This window comes from Caretta caretta, chromosome 7 (genome assembly GCF_965140235.1).
Source record: "Caretta caretta isolate rCarCar2 chromosome 7, rCarCar1.hap1, whole genome shotgun sequence".
In the NCBI taxonomy this organism is placed as follows: Eukaryota; Metazoa; Chordata; order Testudines; family Cheloniidae; genus Caretta; species Caretta caretta.
Window position 1 is genome coordinate 27917031 of NC_134212.1, and position 19693 is coordinate 27936723.

Consider the following 19693-nt stretch of genomic DNA (forward strand, 5'->3'; position numbering starts at 1 on the left):
AGTCATTGCAGCTGCACATAGTGTAGGTCAGAGAAAAATCTGGCCTTACATTCAATACATTTTACAATGATACATACCCCATCAATGCACTTTCACTCTAGTTCATATTTTCCTCACATGATTTATTATAAACTACCAAGGGCATCATCTAGGGTATTAGGCAAGTGTTCAGTCAATATTTTGCGAACACTTTCTCAGTTGGGCAGAAAGTCTTTTCAGTACTAATGGAGGTATTGTCAGTTATAAGTATCAACCTTTCTAGTCACTTTGTTAGATCATTTTTCTTGCATCAGTCCTTTATACTACAGAAGTCTAACACTGGTCAGCAAAAAAAAAAAAAGGAGGGGGAGAATGTTGCCTAAGCACTGAACAACAACTGGAAAGGCAAACTTAATATGGATATATTATGCAAATAGTAGGAAAGAAATATTAAATACTCCCCCCCCCCCCGAAAGCAAGGTTAAAAGGCACTTTCTCGCTGTTGTCTGCTTTAGTTATATAAGGCTGAGTCAGACAGCTGTAAAAAGAGAAAAAGAGCAGGACTGCCACTATTGCAAGGTTTTTAAGCTGTGGTCAGTTATTAAAACATAAGTGAATTTCAAAAATTTGAGAGGCAGATAAGCATCCAAAATTTAGCCATTTATCCAAAATCTTAGCCAAACATCCCATGAGATTTGCAGCCTCAAGAACTGTTTTGGTTTTTCTTATCAGACAGAAAGAAAATCACAGGGAAAAACAAAACATTATTTCTACTGCAGTAAAGCCTAGAAGCCCCAGTAATGGATCAAGATCCCTTGTGCCAAAAGTTGTTCAAACACAGGACAAAAAGAAAAAAAAACAAATGACAGCTCCCTGCCTCCAACAACCTCCCTTTTGGTATCTCGTACCTATTCTTCTAGTAAAGCCAGGATAAAGCAGTACAGAACCAAGTGAAATTGAAAAGCAAGTTCTAAAAAGTTACCTGTACCTGCAGATCACAATTATTTGTGTTAATCAGGACTAGTTAATCAGGACTAGTAAGGACAGAGAACTGCAGAGGGACATAACATAGGTAATTGGGCAACACAATGGCAGATGCAATTCAGTCTTGACAAAGTATATTGTAATCTCAACTATTTGTATATGTTGTTGGACACTAAATTAAGGCTCCAATGCCTCGGCTTACTGTATGGATGGAGGTGTTGACTTGGTGGCATGGGTGGGGTCAGCTGCTACACAGGGACTTTAATGTACCCAACTCTGGAAAAAAGTCTAGGAAGTCACTGTGATCAGCTCACTGAAAGTTCTCTTTAATATTAAGTCAAAAAAGTAAACTGCTAGGCTGTAGAAAAAAGGAAAGAAAAAAATATTTTTTCTAACATTTCTATTTTTTAACGTTACAATATTTTCATTATTAAATTAATGGGATGCCTTCACCTGTAATATTCTGCTCAGTTATAGTCACCTTATTTCAAGGAGGATAAGGTGGAAGTTCAGAAATTGATTATTTAAAAAATTCCAAGACCTCTGAAGACTTCAGTACAAGGAAAGACTGAAAAAACTGGGACTGCTTAAGCTTGGAGAGGACACAAGAGATGTCTACAATTAATTATTGTACTATATATGTCTGTCATATTTGACAGAAAGCTAATCAGGAGCCCCTGTTCATACTTTGTCGATGCAATAAAAGGAGGATATTCTTAGAAACAGAAAAACATTTCAGTTTACAAATATAGTTTAAACACCACATCTCTAAACTATGGAACTCATTGAGGCCAAGAGCTCAGCAGTATTTGAAAATATGGATAATGAGAACAGAGTTACTTTAGAGAGGATTTTTAAAAATTAGAAGGGAGATAAACCTTCATGCACCAAGGGCATAAGCCAACCAACTCAGTAGGAAGAAACTCTCTTTATAGGCAAGTTTTTCCTTAGATTTTCACCATCATGGTGATTTTAGCACCTTTGTCTACAGCATCTGGTATTGGCCAGCATCAGAGCCAGGATACTGGACTAGTGAACTACTAGTCTAGTCTGCTATGGCAATTTGTTTGATTTAGTCTGACTATTCAAATTGGTTCTTGCAGCATTCAAACAAGGTCACTCATACCTGGTTATTATTGTGATACTATCTTCTTTACAGAAAAAACTGTACTGTAGCATTTATAAAAACTTTGTAGGTTACTGAAGTTTCTGCTTTAAGGTTTTCTGAAGGAACAGGAAAAAAAATAGAAAGGCTCCATTTTTACAATGGTGCTTTAAGCATGCTACTAAAGACTATATAAATAAATCTAAGTAGTCCGCCCACTTTATAACTAGAGGCTCTGATAAAGTAGACACTCGGCAGATGATTATATAAAAGAACTGGGTAAGTTTAAATCCTTTGAGTTCAAACAGACTGCTTAGTATTTGGAACAATCTCCATATTTGATCAGATCTGAAGTATGAAACAGAGTTTGACCTAAAAAAACAAATGAAAGAAGTGAAGAATAATGTGATTTTGTGCAACTTACTATAGTTATCACTACAATATCAACATGACTTAAGCTTCCAACAAACAGGCCAATGATGTAGTCTGAGGGCTTGTCTACATTACCCACTGGACCAATGGGCAGCGATCGATCCAGCGGGGGTTGATTTATCACGTCTAGTATAGATGTGAGAAATCAACCACTGAGCACTCTCCTGTTGACTCCGGTACTCCAACAGAGTGAGAGGTACAGGCGGAGTCAACGGGGGAGCGTCAGTCGACTCACCACAGTGAAGACACCGTGGTGAGTAGATCTAAGTACGTCGACTTCAGCTATGTTATTCACATAGGTGAAGTTGCATAACTTAGATAGATTCCTACCCGCCCCCCCCCCCAGTGTAGACCTGAAAAGCCAATTTCTATGCTCCTGAAAAAATATTTTAACTGGATCTAGTCGTAAAGTTGCCGTCAGTACCAAGCAATTTGCAGATTACAAGTTTTAGTATAAACATCCATGAAACATGTATTTCTGTACTACAAATGATGCTTGGACTACACTTCTGCTTCCAGACAGCGGCTACCCTGCTGTTGCATATATTATATAGGGGTGTGTATATATTAGAATTTTGGATTTTCTCACCTCAATATCCTGAATTTTTAAACTTTTCATTTGCTTGGCATCATACATTTTTTTCTGTTATTGAGACAGACACTTCCCCCAAGAAGAAAAGAGTATGGAATCTTGCTGGATCATCTTAAAAAATAAAAAAAAAATTAAAAAACACTGATTCCTAGGAGAATGAAAGAATAGTTGGTGGTGAAGAATAAGAAAGACCAAAAGAAAATCCAAAACAAAACCCCAAACCACACTCCTAACACAGCATTGAGGCTGTACTGTTCTCAGGCTACACACAACAAATTACTCTCTCAAAAGAAGAATGCAGGTCTTACATGAACTGGAACAATTAATTTCACGCTTGTCATCCCAGCCTCAATAGTGTGTTGATTTGAATCAGATATTTGTGGTGCATTACTGCATGCAGTGGACATTCTTGATACCTCCTGAGCAGACATATTGCTATGATGACTACCATTGTAAAACAATCCATCAATAAGAGTAATTACAGTATTGATCAAAATGGCTGGCTGTTTTGTATCAGAATCAATTCTCAGGAGTTGCCAGAAACAGGAATGTCTAATGGACTATTCCATCACTGTAGGAACTGAAACAGCTAATATTCTGGAAAGCTCTTAATAATTACTCATTGACTCTAGATTTCTGCTTCAGTAGTTAACTATACCCTGCTTACTATTGCTTGAAAGTCAGTCTTAGTGGTTGAAGTAAGATTCCAATGCAAATTTATGAAGTGCTAACATCTGCAAAAAATGTGAAAAACTCCTTAAATAATTTTATTATGCTCAGCTAAAAATCAGAGAAATCTAATTATATTTCTTATTACATTGTTTCTGGGTGAGAAAATGCATTCTTGGTGTAGACAGCTCATTTTACAGTGGCTGCTCTTACAGTATTCTGTGACAGGCAGGGTGGAATGCATTACGGTTGAGATTGTAAACAAGAGAAAGCATAATGTCACTAATGTGAAATTTTCATGTGAGTGTCACTCACCAGATTACAGATAATGATGAGACAGCTCCAGCTCTTAATGCTTCATTATAAACTCTCGAAGACATCTTCCTGGTGCCTTCCTGCCTTTCTTCTGACCTAAATTATAATACTGAACTACAACCATTTCAGGCCATGTTTTCATATCTTACTTGGAAAACAGAAATCTGATATGTTTTTTATCAGCAATTTAAGTTTATATCTATATTAAAGAATAAATTAAACTATACAAGCTCAATGAGATGGTATTATATTGTTTTACATAAAGAAACTTTTGCATAATACATTAGCACTATCATCAATATTTCCTTTGGTATTTGCTGAAGTAGCATTAATTATGCTCACTTTCTTTTGGTATTCATGTACCATTGATGTAATTAAATTGGTGTTTACTAGAGCATTAAGTGTTCTCTTTTATAATAGATTTCCCAGAACCCCGTGTAGTGGTTGACCTTAAAAATGTGCCAATTTTGCCTCAGATAAACAGAGAAGTTTAACTCAACATTTGCAACATTCCCAAGAAATACCACAAAGACAAAATTAATCTTTGATACTTTGTTGATGAGTGTGGCATGAATGCCTTGATAGCTAAATGGATCAAAAATGTTAAATTTAAAAAGGTATCCACTGTAAATTGCCTAGGTGAATTCTGGCTTCTGTGTGGTCAGTTTTAATAGAACTAGCAGTTCCTCTATTTATTTGCCCCCAGAAAGGTGCTTTTGGGATTGATGAAGTTTTTAAAACTTCATCAATTATCAACATTCAAGATTTTGCAGCTGTATTGGAAGATTAAGGTAAAATGAAAGAAATTTTGCTAAGTGAGCAAAGAAACTAGTAAGACTTCTGTCTTAAATGACAGCTCCCATCTGTTCTACCACTGGTGGAAATGATGAGTCTGAATCAGCTAATAGAGGATATGTTCTAAACCTCATGGGAGACAATAGGAGTCTTTTCACTGGACTTCAATCGGCTTTGGATCAGACCCATAATTTATAAGCTTCCAGAAATTATGCTACCAGTATAAATTGTAATGTAAAATTTGTATTGGATATTTATACTACTCAACTACAACCACATAGATAAAACTTATGTCCCATCCCTTCCAGTTCTACAATTCTATGTACCAATTAAACCTATGTTACTAACAACATCCTCACCCTCTCAGAGGTATTGTATTTCCCATACTATGATATAAAGAAGTTAATATCTACCAACACATACCAAATAGTAGCAGCTGAGATACCACAGTTATTTGCTAGTTTTACCTATTAGAAAATTATGGGAACCACTATATGTTAAAAAGCTAGAAATACCGTGTATATAAGCAATAAGAGATCACTGTCAACATCATTGTAAATAACAAGGATTTAAATTAGGCAATAAATGTGGCATTTCAGATACTGCTGAGTAGCAACTATTGATAAATATTGACTTTTTAATGGTCATGATCGTGTTTTATTTTAGTGGCAATACTAAATGACAATGACTTATTTTAGTGAGAATACATATTCTTGTGAAGAAACAGACAAAAAATCCTATGACAAAATAGCATCAAAAATATGTCACTAAAGAATATTTATGAAACAGGCTGCTAGGAGTAGGCTGGAAAGATTAGATGTGTGTCAATAAATGTCAATTTCACTCTATACACACAAAAGCTGATGAAAAGATTTTTTTTCATGGATCATAATCAAAATTTACAGATAGACAAAGTAAGAAAAATGCTCCTTGAAAACTTAGAGTTTCATTTAAGGATACTTACTTTTGTGCATTAACAGTTATAAAGCTTTAACTTTCTGAATCTCAACACCTATTGTAATTAAATAATTGTCTGATCCTCCCCCCCATAACTTCCTGCAACTGTGAAAATTTAAATAGATAAAAATAACAGTACTTAAAACCCCTAATTCTGTGCAAATGTGAAAAAAATTAAATGCTTTCAAAAAATGTTGATATTATCCATTTAAATTATTTTTTAAAAACTGAATTCTGCTAAGCCTGGTTATATGTGATATGCATTTAGATTCTGTAGAAAACACTACAGAAGTGGGAAAAAACGACTTACAACCCAGCAGGACACTTTGGATGAAAATGTACTTATGACAAAACTACACCCTACAAAAGTTAAACTTCACTGTTGGACACAACTTTAGCATCAGGTTCACCAAGAAAGATTAAAAGAGTATACGTTTGGGAGCCTCTGAAGGCAAAAGTCTTCGAAGAAGGGACCATTTTAATACTTACTGATTGCTCCCAAGAATGATTTATAATACATTTAGGTTTTTAAATCAGGTACTTTCTATTATTCTTGAAATCTACACATACACTTAAAGTCATCCCACAACATGCACTTACCATCCACCAATTCAAGTGACAGATGGTATAGACCAGGGGTGGGCAAACTACTGCCCATGGGCCGGATCTGGCCCCTCAGGGCATTGAATCCGGCCCATGAGATTGCCAGCCCATGGCGTCAGAGGCCCCGCTCCACTCCAGGAAGCAGCCGGCACCACATACCTGAGGCCCCTGGAGGAGCGGGGGCAGAGGGATCCGCGAGCTACTCTTGCCTGTGGGTACCTCCCCAAAGCTCCCATTGGCCAGGAATGGGGAACCATGGCCAATGGGAGCTTCAGGGGAGGTACCCATAGGCAAGGACAGCGTGTGGACCCCTCTGCCCCCACTCCCTCAGGGGCCACAGGAATGTGGTGCCAGCCATTTCCCGGGAGTAGAGCTGCGAGGGGCCGGGGACAGGGCAGGCAGGGAGCCTGCCCTGGCCTGGGAACAGTGCATTCCGCTGCCACCCCAGAGCCACTCCAGGTAAGCAGCACTGGGCCGGAGCCTGCACCTCGAACCCCTCCTGCACCCCACACCTGTCCTGCACCCAAACCCCCTGCCCTGAGCCCCCTGCTGCACCTCTCACCCCAACCCCCTGCCCTGAGCCTCCTCCTGCACTCTGCCCCCCTCCCTGCATCACTGCCCTGAGCCCCCTCGCACACTGTGCACCCCCTCCTGCACCCCAATCCCCTTCCTGGAGCCCCCTTGAACGACCCACACCTCTCCTCTGCCCCAACCCCTTACCCTGAACCCCTTCCTGCACACCACACCCCCTCCCACACTCCCTCCCACACCCCAACCCCTGCACCAGCCCTACATTCATGGCCCTGCATGCAATTTCCCCACCGAGATGTGGCCCTCAGGCCAAAAAGATTGCCCAACCCTGGTATAGAGGGAAAGCACAATTCTCAGGAGCTCCCCTTGGCAGAATGCATGTGCCTGGTCTTTCAGCTTCTGTAGTCCTCCTTGGGCTCAGGTCCTTAATTAGTCCCGCAGTCTTTAAATGGTCTTGGCCATAGTATTGAGCCGTCCTCCAGGAGGCAATGTTCTCACCCTCTCAAGGCCTTTCTGTCCCCAGCTCTCCTGCTGGGCCACTTAAAAAAAGTTCAGTTCCCTTTCTGGGGTATATCAAAGTCCCAGTCACTTCCCCAGTGGCCAATGCAGGGGACCTGGGCCCACCCAATACTCTGGGTCCCAGCCCAGGGACCCCATAGATGGCAGCTGTCCACCAGGTCCCTTTATCTACACTATGTTGCTTCTACAATTCCCTGGGTCGCTTCCCCGCAGCCCTAGCACATTATTCACCCTTACCTCATGGTCTTGTCCTGGTTGAGTCCCATCAGCAAGCCAGGAGCTCCTTCTCGCTCCCCCAGTCTCTGCCAGCACAGCTCTGTCCAAGGTCCTGTAGCTCCCTCAGCAGCCAGGCAAACCACCCACACTCCTCCAGCTCCAGAAAGGCACTGAACTCACTTTGGCCCTGCAGGTCTTTGTATACTAGCCCACTGGGCCCTGATTGGCTGTCTCCCCAGCAGCTTCTCTAGGCCACTTGGAGGACCCCACTCTCCTGTCTTTTTCTGTAGCAGGGTGTAGTAAGACCACAGGGTCCTCTGGAGGGCATCAAAGAGTCTGGTAAACCCCTTCACAGATGGGCAAAGACATCCTGGGGAAGATTTTGGTTAGTATAGTACCTTACAATATCATTTAACCATAGCCCTCGGCAAATTGCTGAACTCCCACTTTACATCATTTTTACACTATACTCTTAGAAGAACTGCCTCCCCAAACTGCCTGGTGTGACCCTGGCCACACTCAATTGCCAGCCCCCTTCCTGCCTGCTTCCAGTTCCCGTTCTTCCGTGGCCCAGGCTGGGGTGGGCTGGCCTGTCGCCAGGACTTCAGGCTGCTGGTATAATAATATCCTGCGGTATACTGTTACTTTGGGAATAGTGACCTGGCAATTCTGTGAACATTCACTGATTAAGGGGCAGGACACTCCAGGGAACACTCAGAGGTTGGTGTGTGCCTGTCGCTAACCTGGACAGAGAAAGCGAAGCCTGCACAGGCCTGGAAGGCAGTGCTTGTGTTGCCAGGGGCTGGGGCTTCAGGTAGCTGGTCCACAGCAGACAGAGACAAGACCTCCTCATACTAAGGGGCAGGTGAGATGCCTCACAACCTTGGGTACCTCTGGGAAACATCAGAACTTAAATATGTCATGCCCTATCCCTCACTTGTATGTTGCTTATTACATTTTTAAACTCTTTAGAAGGGGAAATTTTAATTCCTGTCTTTCAAGTACATAGCACAGTGTGCACCCTGAGTAACAAAAAGCAAGAATGGAGAGTAAGTGGCAGGAATAGTGCATTTTGTGGGGAGGTATTTGAAGGAGGGGGTAAGGATGCTTGATGAATATTTACTTTATTTCAGTATAAGATATATTGAAAAAGTGTACTCAAACATAACAAATGCTGTTTGTCTGGCATGACTGAGAAATTTACCCTGTACCCCTAACACCGTTTGAAAAAAAAATGTAATAAACTGTAATTTTTAAAAAATTGTTTTTAAAAATTAATATCTAGGAAGCCACATTTATTTTCCACTGAAATCCCAGGGACATTTTAGGTGGATGAACTATATGTTTTTAACCAAGTTGAGGTCTTTTTTGATATTCTGAATTACCACAAGCTTTTATTGCGGCATCAGCTCACGCCTGTCAACATATAAAAGTGGCAGAGGGATTTACTCTTCAGAGACAAACATTTTAATCCACTGAATTAAACCAAATGAGCTCCTCCATCAACCACTTTTTTGTTAATTTCTGTCTATTCCAAGTATAAAGAATTCCTTGTACCTAATCAATGTTAAAAGATTATCTCAATGTCACTATGTTTCACTTTATTAAATTTTGCAACAAATACTCTGGGAGGGTCTGAGGTTTACAAACTACATGTAAGCCATATTCGTACTCTATCTATGCACAAAAAAATCATGATTTTGCAAACAAATAGCTGCTCACAGATATCTCTGCCTATTTGCCTATTCATAGAACACAAACTCCACAACATGCATCTGCAGCTTCAATTAACTCTCTCAGGAGGTGATCTGACAAAAGTCAATAGGTACAGCATGTTCTCGATGTGGTAGGAATAGCACAAAAGCATCCACTTCATTTCTAATCTCTGACTCGCTGCTAAACAGAGATGCTTGGAGTAAGGGGTGGCCATAGCTCCATGGACTGTCTGCTCCAGGCCTTGATGCAATAATCAAATCCTGATCATCAAATTTCCCCACCCATCCCTCATTTCAGTAGCAAACATGTAGTTGCTTTGTGGTCACCAAACCCTGATCCCTTCACGGAAGGTGCAATCTGAGACTACACTTTCACTGCCATCTATGGGGTCTCTGTTGCATGTCCCCTAAGATCTCTACTCTGTATGCAGAGGTCTCTCTGCTTGACTGACAGATGAAAAGACAAGAGGAGGTCAAGTGGCATCCCGTTCCCAGAACTGGAGTTCGGTAACAGCTCTGAAATATGCCTATCGACCAGTTAGGACAATTTAAAGGTCTAGAATACATGACCTACGAGGAAAGAATGAAAAAACTGGGTTTGTTTAGCCTGGAGAAGAGAAGACTGATGAGGGACTTGATAATTTTCAAGTATGTAAAAGACTGTTATAAAGAGGAGAGGGATAAATTGTTCTTCTTATCCACAGAGAAAAGGACAATTAGTAATAGGCTTAAGTTGCAGCAAAAGAGATTTTAGGTTAGAGATTAGGAAAAATTTCCTAACTGTAAGGATAGTTAAACACTGGAATAAATTACATAGAGAAGTTGTGGAATCTCTGTCATTGGGGGTTTTTAAGAGCAGCATGACAATCACCTTCCAGGGATGGTCTAGATAATACTTAGTCCTGCCTCAGTGCAGGGAACTGGACTAGATAATCTATTGAGGTTCCTTCTAGTCCTACATTTCTATGATTCTATGTCACCAAAAAGGAAATAAACATTGTTTAACCTCAGAAGGTTCTTGTCTAACCCTGTACAGGAGAGACAAGGAAGGTGGGGTAATATCTTTTATTGGACCAACTTCTGTTGATGGAAAGTAAAAGCTTCACAGAGCCTCATCTTCAGGTCTGGGGAAAGAAACCAGAGTGTCTGAGTTAAATACATTTTGGGACAGATTGTTAAACTTAATGGGTTAACGCATTGTGGGAGATCACTTAAACTCAAGTGGGCAATTAAGGGTTAGCAGATAGTAGGGCGTGTTACAAGTTGTTATACTGTGTCTGTTGACTCCATGATGAATTTAAGTTTCCAGGCTTGTCTTCTGAATGTGTTGTGCAGGTTTCCTATGAGGACAAGAACTGAGAAATCAGATATGGAGTGATCACTTCGCAAAAAAAGAGTTCACTCACAGAGAATATGGGGTTGTCATCTTATTTTTCTGTGTGAGTTCATTCAAGAGCGCACTGATTGGTTTTACCCACATAGTTGTTGGGGCATTTGTTGCACTGGATAAGATACACCACAATTGTGATAGGCACATGTGGGACCCAGGAATTTTGAAAGGTGTCTTATGGGGGTATTGATCATCATAGCAGCAGAGCTGTGTCTTGTATTTATCCCAGACAATCTTAGTTTCTTTCCCCAGATCTGAAGAAGAGCTATGTGAAGTGCTTGTACCTTTCACCAATAGAAGTTGGTCCACCTGGTCCCTCTCATATCTTGGGATAAACATGGCTAGAACAACACTGCAAATAACCCTGTATTGTCACATTCAGATAATATTGTTCTGTTTTTTCTCCTCTGATGAAATACATAGTTGATCTAATTCAGTGCTATTTAAATAGAGTACAATTACACTAAAGCCAACAGAATCATGTCCATTTATGCCACATGCCCATTTGGCTGTAATGATGACCAATGGACAACATATAATCTACAGAAGAAATCTATACAGCATCGTAAGACTACACATCACTAGAAGTATATGCTCCTCTGGTGTTCCACATGTACAACAAATTTCTGAGTGTAACAAAACTGTTACATCCTTACAGCGAGATAGCAAGAGTTAAACTTCACACGTTCCTACTGAGGTCTACAATAAGTAATTCTGAGGGGTGAGAAACCTGCTGGCACTACAACTGCCAACACTCAGGGAGACTTGATTGCACTCTTCTGCAAATAAGCAGAGCAAATTACTGTACTGTAAGCTGGGCACGGACTAGTAGCACTTATATAGGGGTGAGCAGCGATAAAAGGTTAAAGACTTTGCACAGCAGGCTATCAAACTGTCAAACATGTGTAAGAATATTTTTTCCTGCTCTTGTTTCAAATGTCTTACACCAAGGCAGACCAGAAACTAGAAAAACCCAGAATGGAAAAATGGATATTTTCAGGAGGCCAGCTTAAGAAAAAAAGATGAACATATTAATATTAGAACTACTCACACGTTATCCAAATACCCACAAATTCTAACATGCAAGGCAACTGGGATCTTTCAGCGTAGCTATCATTAAAACCAAGATATACCATGGTAAGTACAAAATGACATAAAATGACAGCACAAATGACAATAAAATACAAATGACCATGTTCTCCAATGGACGTCTCAATTATGATAGAAGGTTTTCTGCATTTAAAAATAGATGCTGGTGGTAAGGTCAGACACTCTCAACAGCCCCACCCTGCGTTGCATGTGGATATATTTACATATATGAATATATCTGCATTCATGTAAGTCTACCATACTGGAGCTTGAAATTTAAAGCTAAGATTCAGCTCACTTGTTTATTCAAACAAGGGCTGCAGCTGAGCATCCAATATTGGAACTAACACTAGAGGGATCTACATTATATGTTTCTCTTTCCCTCCCCCTTAAGCCCCAAATAAAACTAATTGTTTTTAGTCAGACCTATCAGTTGTTTCACTGTACTTAAAAATGAGTGCAATATAAGAAAAATATTCTAGGTCATCTGTACTGAAGCACAGAATATATGCAGCGAGATTAACAGTAAATTTGTTCTTTTAACAATTCTAGTATCATAGGGAGGCTGTGTTATGATGCATGTTTCAACTACACAGATGCACGTGAAAGATATGCAGATATTTTGCCCCACAAAATACACTGGAAGAAATACACAAAGCAGTTTTTGCCAAGTTACAAAAGACCTTGAAAAGCCATTACCTAGAAAAGTTATCAAGACCTGTGATGTTTCATTATATATTGTCAGCTTGTCTAGATGAACAGTTTGTGCATGACAAGCTGGGGTGCAAAGCTACAGCACACTAGCATGTCATGCACTAACTGTCTGTATGGACCTTCATACTGCACCCTAAAAGAGCCCTAGTGAACTTTAATCTACTCTTTGAAACCGGAGTAGGTTAAAGTGCAGTAGGGAACTGTAGGATTCATACAAGGTTTATGCACTTGGCAACATTCAGGGTACACCCGGAGTGTTGTGCTGGACCTGTGCACACACAGCTCCTTTCAAGGGCATCAACCTTGGAATCTCGCCCAGATATCGTGAATCGTGGGAAGCCTCCCAGGACTGGGCTCAAGGCCCGAGAGCAAGGAATGCGGTAGATAGAAACTGGTAAATAAGAATGTTAAACAAAGCCAGTGTATTCCTTTTATCTGTTGGAGAATGTAATGCGCGGGGGGAGAGAAAGAATAAAGGGGGAAGGTGGAAAGCTGACAGGCAGAAGCCTGTTAGCAGACCAGCCGCTTGCTTGCTAAAAGCTCTGTGCTGTCTTGTCATTGAACCGCCACAACTGGCGCCCAAACGTGGGGCCCTCAGCACTCACCTTGCCCAGCAAGGGTTTCAGACGCATCACTCATCCGCTTCGCGGATCCCGGTGAGTATTTTTCATTGTGGTAAGTATGGGAAGCTCCCTCTCTGCTTTGCAAGTGCAACACCGCAGTGAGCTACAGTATTTGCTGCGTAAGGCTCAGCATGATTGCCCCACTCGAGAACTCACTCTCCTGCTACAGGAGGTGAGTGCCCAATGCCCATGGTACCCTGAAGCTGGAACCCTTAAGCTAGCGGACTGGGAGCGGTTGGGCCAGACATTGCATAAAGAGCCTTGGGCGCCCGTGCAGGCTTTACATGCCTGGCACCTCTGCCGTGACGCGATACAGCGTGTCGCCTCGGACAGGCCCTCCCTCGCGAGGCTGGTGATCTTGCCACGCCCATCCGCTCCTGCAGCCATCCCCCCTCCTGGCAATGCGACACAGCGTGTCGCCTCGGAAAGGCCCTCTCCCACGCCAACAGAGAGGCTGCCGATCCCGCCACCTCCGTCCGCTCCTGCAACCATCCCTCCCGCTGCTTTGCCCCCAGTGCCTCTATTACCACCGCCTCCTTGGCCTTCCCCACCGGAGCCGGTGTGTGATCACCCTCCCACCGTGGTGCCCCATGTTCCGGGGCCCCCCAGAGGGTCGTCCGCGTCTGCTCAGCGGCTTTCGCTGGTGCAACAAATGGTCCATGCAGCGAAGACTCGCTCAGATCTTACAGCAGAGGAGCTGGCTGAGCTGGTCTCAGTTTGTCTGATGACCTGGCAGGATGATGGCCAGGGCAACCAGGTTGCAAACTGGGTCAGTTTGCCTTACTCGGTGATCAGAGAGGTAAAGAAAGCGATTCGCGAGTTCGGTCTGACCAGCACGTATGTGCGTGGTCTCATTGAAGGGCTAGGTTCTGGGTATTCCCTGGTCCCTGAGGACTGGAAGGCGCTGTTGCGCATGATGCTGACACCTAGTCAGTATGTTATTTGGCTTAGTGAATTTCGGCAAATGGCGGAACGCCAGGCCCAGGTGTATAGAGAGCAAGGTATCATTTATGAGCACTTGGCAGGGGAGGGCCAATTTGCTACTGTCCAGCTGCAGTCTCAACTCCCTCAGGCCGTCTTTCCCATTATTTCCACCTGCGCCCAGCATGCTTTCCGGAAGGTCCCGGATTCAGGCAAGCCTACCAAAAGCTTTGCCAGTATCCGTCAGGGTGCATCAGAGTCCTTTATGGATTTTACCAACAGATTGCAGGAGGCTATCCTCCGGCAGGTGGATAGCCCTGTGGCAGCTCAGGAGATCCTGTTAAAAATGGCGGTTGAGAATGCGAACGAGGATTGCCGCCGTGCTCTCCAGGCGGCACAAGCCTCTGGAATTCTAGAGCTGTCAGACATGCTGCGGGCGTGCCAAAACATCGGCACCCAAGCCCATAAGGCTGGAGTTCTGGCTGCCGCCCTGCGGAAAAGCGGGAAGGAGGGGAAGCGTTGTTACCGCTGTGGTAAGGAGGGTCACTTTCAGCGGGAGTGCCGCTCCTCGGCGGCGCCCGCCCGCCCCTCAAAGAAGTGCCCCAAGTGTCAGAAGGGCTATCACTGGGCTAATCAGTGTTGTAGCGGGTCGGGAAACCGCGCGACGGGTTCCCCCCGAACCCAGGGCCAAACGGGGGTGTTTCCCACTCAGACAACTGTTCCTCTGCTTTAAAACCCATAGACTCCATGAAGGCGGCGACTGCCGGAAGTGCAGGGCTTGATTTGATTATGCAGGAGGACGCTGATTTTCAGTTGCCGGGGGAGGTTTGCGCCATACCTACCCAGGTGATGGGACCTCTCCCTGCCGGATTTGTGGGTCTGGTTCTCCCTCGCTCACACGCTGGGAAACAGGGTTTTTTTGTCATCCCAGGGGTCATTGACGCCGATTACACCGGCGTTATTAAGGTTCAGTTGTGGACCCATCTTCCGCAGTCGCTCCCGTGTGGACGGTCAATTGCGCAATTGATTTTAGTCCCCTATCAGGTGCCAGCTGCAGAGGATCGAGCCCGGGGCGGAGGCGGCTTTGGATTGACGCTGGCTCAGTCGCCATCTCACAGCACGTCCTCTCCACTTGTTGCTCTAACAATTTCGGTCCGCCCCTCGAAACCTCAGTTAACACTTCTCTTAAATAATGTTCCTTTTACAGGGCTGGTGGACACTGGAGCTGACGTTACGGTGATTCGTGATCCGGAGTGGCCGGTCGGTTGGCCAACAGTTCCTTCTAAAGAGTTGTGGGGGATCGGGGGTAGCAAACCCGGGCGCCAAAGATTGTCTTGGGTCACGGTCTCTAAACCAGGAGGCCGTGCCCTTGCTACAATCCGCCCTTTTGTACTCCCTGTCCACCTCAATATTTGGGGCCGTGACTTACTTGTAAAGCTGGACACCACCCTCGATATTAATATATAATGGCCCGAAACTCTCCCTCACCCACCTTGCCATCCGCATTACCATTGGTATGGCAATCCTTAGAGCCCGTATGGATTGACCAGTGGCCCCTCCCTCTAGAAAAGCTGAAAGTGCTTCATTCACTTGTACAACAATATTTGCATGCACAGCGCTTGGAGAGCTTCACTAGTCCTTGGAACTAGCTGCTGTTATTTTGGCCTTTCAATTTTTTGCTGATTGTCCCTTTAATTTGATCGTGGACACACATTATGTTTATCAGGTAATTGATCATTTACCCCTTGCCCTTATTACCCCTCAGGTCGATGCGGACCTTCTTCGCCTGTTTTTGTCCTAACAGTATCTCATCACCACTCGTAATTTCCCTTATTTTGTTGCTCAGATTCGCAGTCATACCCCTCTGCCTGGACTGCTTACTGAGGGCAATGCGCGCGCCGATCGCGCGTAACGTGGTCAGGTAAATTCCCTTTTTTCTGACCCCATTGAAAGCCATGCCTTTTTTCATCAGTCTGCCTCTGTTTTGGTCCGGCAGTTTTACATTCCTGCTGACCATGCACGTTCTATTGTTCGTTCCTGCCCCCACTGTGCCGCTGCTGCCCCTACCCTTTTTTATGCCGTTAACCCCAGAGGTACCGCGGCGAATCAGCTGTGGCAAATGGCTGTCACTCATGTGCCACAATTCCGCCCCTATTCGTTTTTATATGTTTCCATTGATACCTATTCGGGATTCCTTTGGGCAACCCCACAGCGTGGGGAAGCCACTCCTAAAGTTATTCACCATTTGCTAGCCTGTTTTGCTGTTATGGGTCACCCGAGCCAGATAAAAACAGATAATGCCCCAGCCTACTGCTCCACAGCCCTTTCCACCTTTTGTGTCCAATGGGACGTCCGTCTCACACACGGGATCCCTTATAATTCCCCTGGCCAAGCCATTGTTGAACGTGCAAATCGCACGCTAAAAACCTTGCTCGACAAACAATTAAAACAAGGGGAGCTGCATCTCCGAACCTTAGGAGACATTCAGCAACAATTGCATATCCTTTTGTTCACTTTAAATAATTTAACGCTGAACACAGATCAGCAGACCCCCACGGATCGGCATTTTCACAAATCCGAGGTACTGGAAAGACCGCGTGTCTATTACCATCAGCTGCCCGATCCGCAATGGTTGGGCCCAGTGCCTCTAATTACTTGGGGTCGGGGATATGCTGCTGTGTCTCTCCCTGCAGGACCGTTGTGGGTTCCGGCCCAGTGTGTGCGACCGGCACTGAAACAGCATGGCGTGGCACCAGGGACTATCGAACCCCATACCGGAGTTTCAGCTGACCTTGGAGGAGAACGCGGTGCCTCCCGAGTCGACAACGGCAGGATGGAAACGGAGGAGGCGTAGCGTCCCAAGCCAGCCCGTGACATGGGGAGCAGTAAAAGCATTGGTCGCCGCGGCTCAACGAAGACTGGCAGCAAACCAACAGCCAGAGACTTCTGAGACTTTGTTTGTGGCAATTCTTGCCCAAATTACTGCTAATTCTGTCTTGACTGTATGCCTTTTGTGCCTGCTATTTCCTGTCGGGGTTGGCTCGGGAGCGCTTTCTTCGTTACGAGCCCGAATGACATATAACCTATGGGAAAGATTGGCTTCAATAGCAAATGTTACCCACTTTTGTTTATCTGATTTTGTAGCAGCTGAAGAACTGTTAGGTACATGCCTTATTCCAGTATGTCATCACCCTGAGGAAATTGGAAATGAGATGATGCTCACTGCTTACGCGAACCTCTCTTCCCAGTACTCTAGCATGGCTAATTGGGGCCCGGCCAATTACACTTTACCTTCTTAAGCTCATTTTTTGCTGTTGCTGTGTGCAATGTATTTCCTTTTTGTTAAGGCTTTGTCGAGACCCGCCCTGGCAGGCTCCACGAGTTATGACCTTGTCTGTCCGGGAGTTAATTGGCTTGCAAAAGCAAATTGATGGCTACCATGAGATGGCCGAGCACAAATAAACAAAAAAGGAGGGGATGTAGGATTCATACAAGGTTTATGTGCTTGGCAACATTCAGGGTACACCCGGAGTGTTGTGCTGGACCTGTGCACACACAGCTCCTTTCAAGGGCATCAACCTTGGAATCTCGCCCAGATATCGTGAATCGTGGGAAGCCTCCCAGGACTGGGCTCAAGGCCCGAGAGCAAGGAATGCGGTAGATAGAAACTGGTAAATAAGAATGTTAAACAAAGCCAGTGTATTCCTTTTATCTGTTGGAGAATGTAATGCGCGGGGGAAGAGAAAGAATAAAGGGGGAAGGTGGAAAGCTGACAGGCAGAAGCCTGTTAGCAGACCAGCCGCTTGCTTGCTAAAAGCTCTGTGCTGTCTTGTCATTGAACGGCCACACGGAACCTCTAGTGCACAGTAGCAGGATTCACAGACAGAGCATGGCACACTTGCGCACTGTAGATTTACATTCCAGTTTGCCGCATGCAAACTGTTCATCTAGACAAGCATGTGTATGACTACAATGTGCCGCGGACCTTGTTTCTGCAAGTTTTCCTGCTTTATTTCTCTAAAAGTGGCATGACCAAAGTTTATAAGAACACTTCGTATACAACGCTTATACACCAATCACAGATGGCATGATCTGTTTCTCATTTTTTAATCAGATGATAGCTGTAGAATACTTGCATATGGTTTTCACACATGTAGCATTTCCCTAGTTTCTTCGGGTGTTTTGTTTTTCTGAATCTGAATCCTTCCTGCATCATCAGATATTACTTGGGGCACTAATCAGATTTCGCCATCTCTGTCTAATATGCTATTTGCCAGAATGGCTTTTCTTTTCCCCCCTAAGAAGACGGTGTTGATCTATTGCTGAACCCTCAATCTGAAGGACCAGTGGACTGCTTTTCACCTAGTTCCTTTTCTTTGGCCTGTCTGGCTTGGGTGGCTCCATCAGGAGTTAAAACTCCTACTAGCATAGCTCTTACATCGCTGGAACACCCAAGCCTATTGATGAATGCTGGTTTAGGTGCATGTGAGGCTACTGGGGGAGATGGTATGAATGACACCCAGCTCTAGGTCACCTTTTCCTAAGACCCAGGAAGGGTGGCATGTTGCCTTTCTGAGAACCTGGTTCAGACAGGATCTGGGGCTTCTTAAGAAAAGCATCCACTTCCATGATGGTGTCAAGACCTAATTACAGGGAGGGATTTTTTTATAGCCTCTGAAAGTTCATCCTGGTACATTTTGTTGCTACATTACTACCTCAATCAGTCAAACATCTAGAAAGGATTACATTTACCCAGGCACAAATTTATCACAATTCAGTACCAAGGTTTGCTATATCATTTAAATAAACAGAAGGTATTCAGAGATCAAGAGGACCTGCCACTTTTATCCATTATTCTTCGAGCTACTAAGGCAGTCTTTGCTGTTTGCTGGGCAAGGAAGAGGTTCCTACATTCTGGATTTGAGCAAAATACCACCAAAAACTAATATTAAGTCTCTAGACTGAAACAGAGAATCATATTCATTCTATTAGCTTCCCCCAAATTTATCGACACTTCTAAGGCATGTAATGTAATGTGCATTTGTTAAATTCCAATTCTGCAATGTACCTTCCCCCTTAAAAAGTCCCCAAACTTTTTTTCCAAGTTAAATAATCTTTTATTTACTGTGCAATACCAGTTTTGTAATGGATGACCTTTGAATGCATACATTAAATTTTTTCAGAAGTGGACATAAAGCTGTGAATCTAATCAAAAGTTCAGAATTAATATCTCACGCCAAAGGGCAATCTATTTTTCTCCTTAAATCATTTTAGTTTGTCTTATGGAGAATCCTTTGCATTCTGAAATCCTTTTAAAATGTGCAGTAGCAAAATGACTGAAGCTAAAACTGAAAATGTTTAAAACTCTACAAGGTGCATGAGGTAGTATCTTTTATTGGACCAACTTCTCTTGGTGAGAGAGAAGTTGGCCCAATAAAAGATATTGGCACACACCCCCTCTTGACTCTCTAATATCCTAGGACTGACATAGCTACAACGGCACTGCATACGTACATAAAACTTTATAAGGCAAAATCAACCTCT

At 43.5% G+C, this 19693-nt stretch overlaps 2 protein-coding genes and 1 long non-coding RNA gene across 12 annotated transcripts in view; 2 read left to right on the plus strand and 1 right to left on the minus strand.

The window, feature by feature from the left end:
* CACNA2D3 (calcium voltage-gated channel auxiliary subunit alpha2delta 3) overlaps positions 1-19693 on the minus strand; it is a 729133-nt gene that overhangs the window by 604460 nt on the left and 104980 nt on the right. The window lies entirely within an intron of this gene.
* Positions 13172-17965, plus strand: LOC142072691 (uncharacterized). 2 transcript variants are annotated; one of them, XR_012669226.1, is made up of 2 exons: positions 13172-13261; positions 15357-17965. It is a non-coding gene; the product is annotated as an uncharacterized LOC142072691 (long non-coding RNA). The 2 variants fall into 2 exon arrangements; XR_012669227.1 differs by having other exon boundaries at positions 13196-13280.
* Positions 13276-17965, plus strand: LOC142072690 (endogenous retrovirus group K member 113 Gag polyprotein-like). Of its 3 annotated transcripts, none has more exons than XM_075130330.1 (2): positions 13276-16070; positions 16843-17965. In XM_075130330.1, exon 1 carries the CDS (start codon positions 13287-13289, stop codon positions 14880-14882), a length of 1596 nt encoding a protein of 531 aa, XP_074986431.1. In that variant the 5' UTR covers positions 13276-13286; the 3' UTR covers positions 14883-16070; positions 16843-17965. The 3 variants fall into 3 exon arrangements, with proteins under 3 accessions (XP_074986431.1, XP_074986432.1, XP_074986433.1); XM_075130331.1 differs by having other exon boundaries at positions 13276-15409; positions 15996-17965; XM_075130332.1 differs by having other exon boundaries at positions 13276-15409.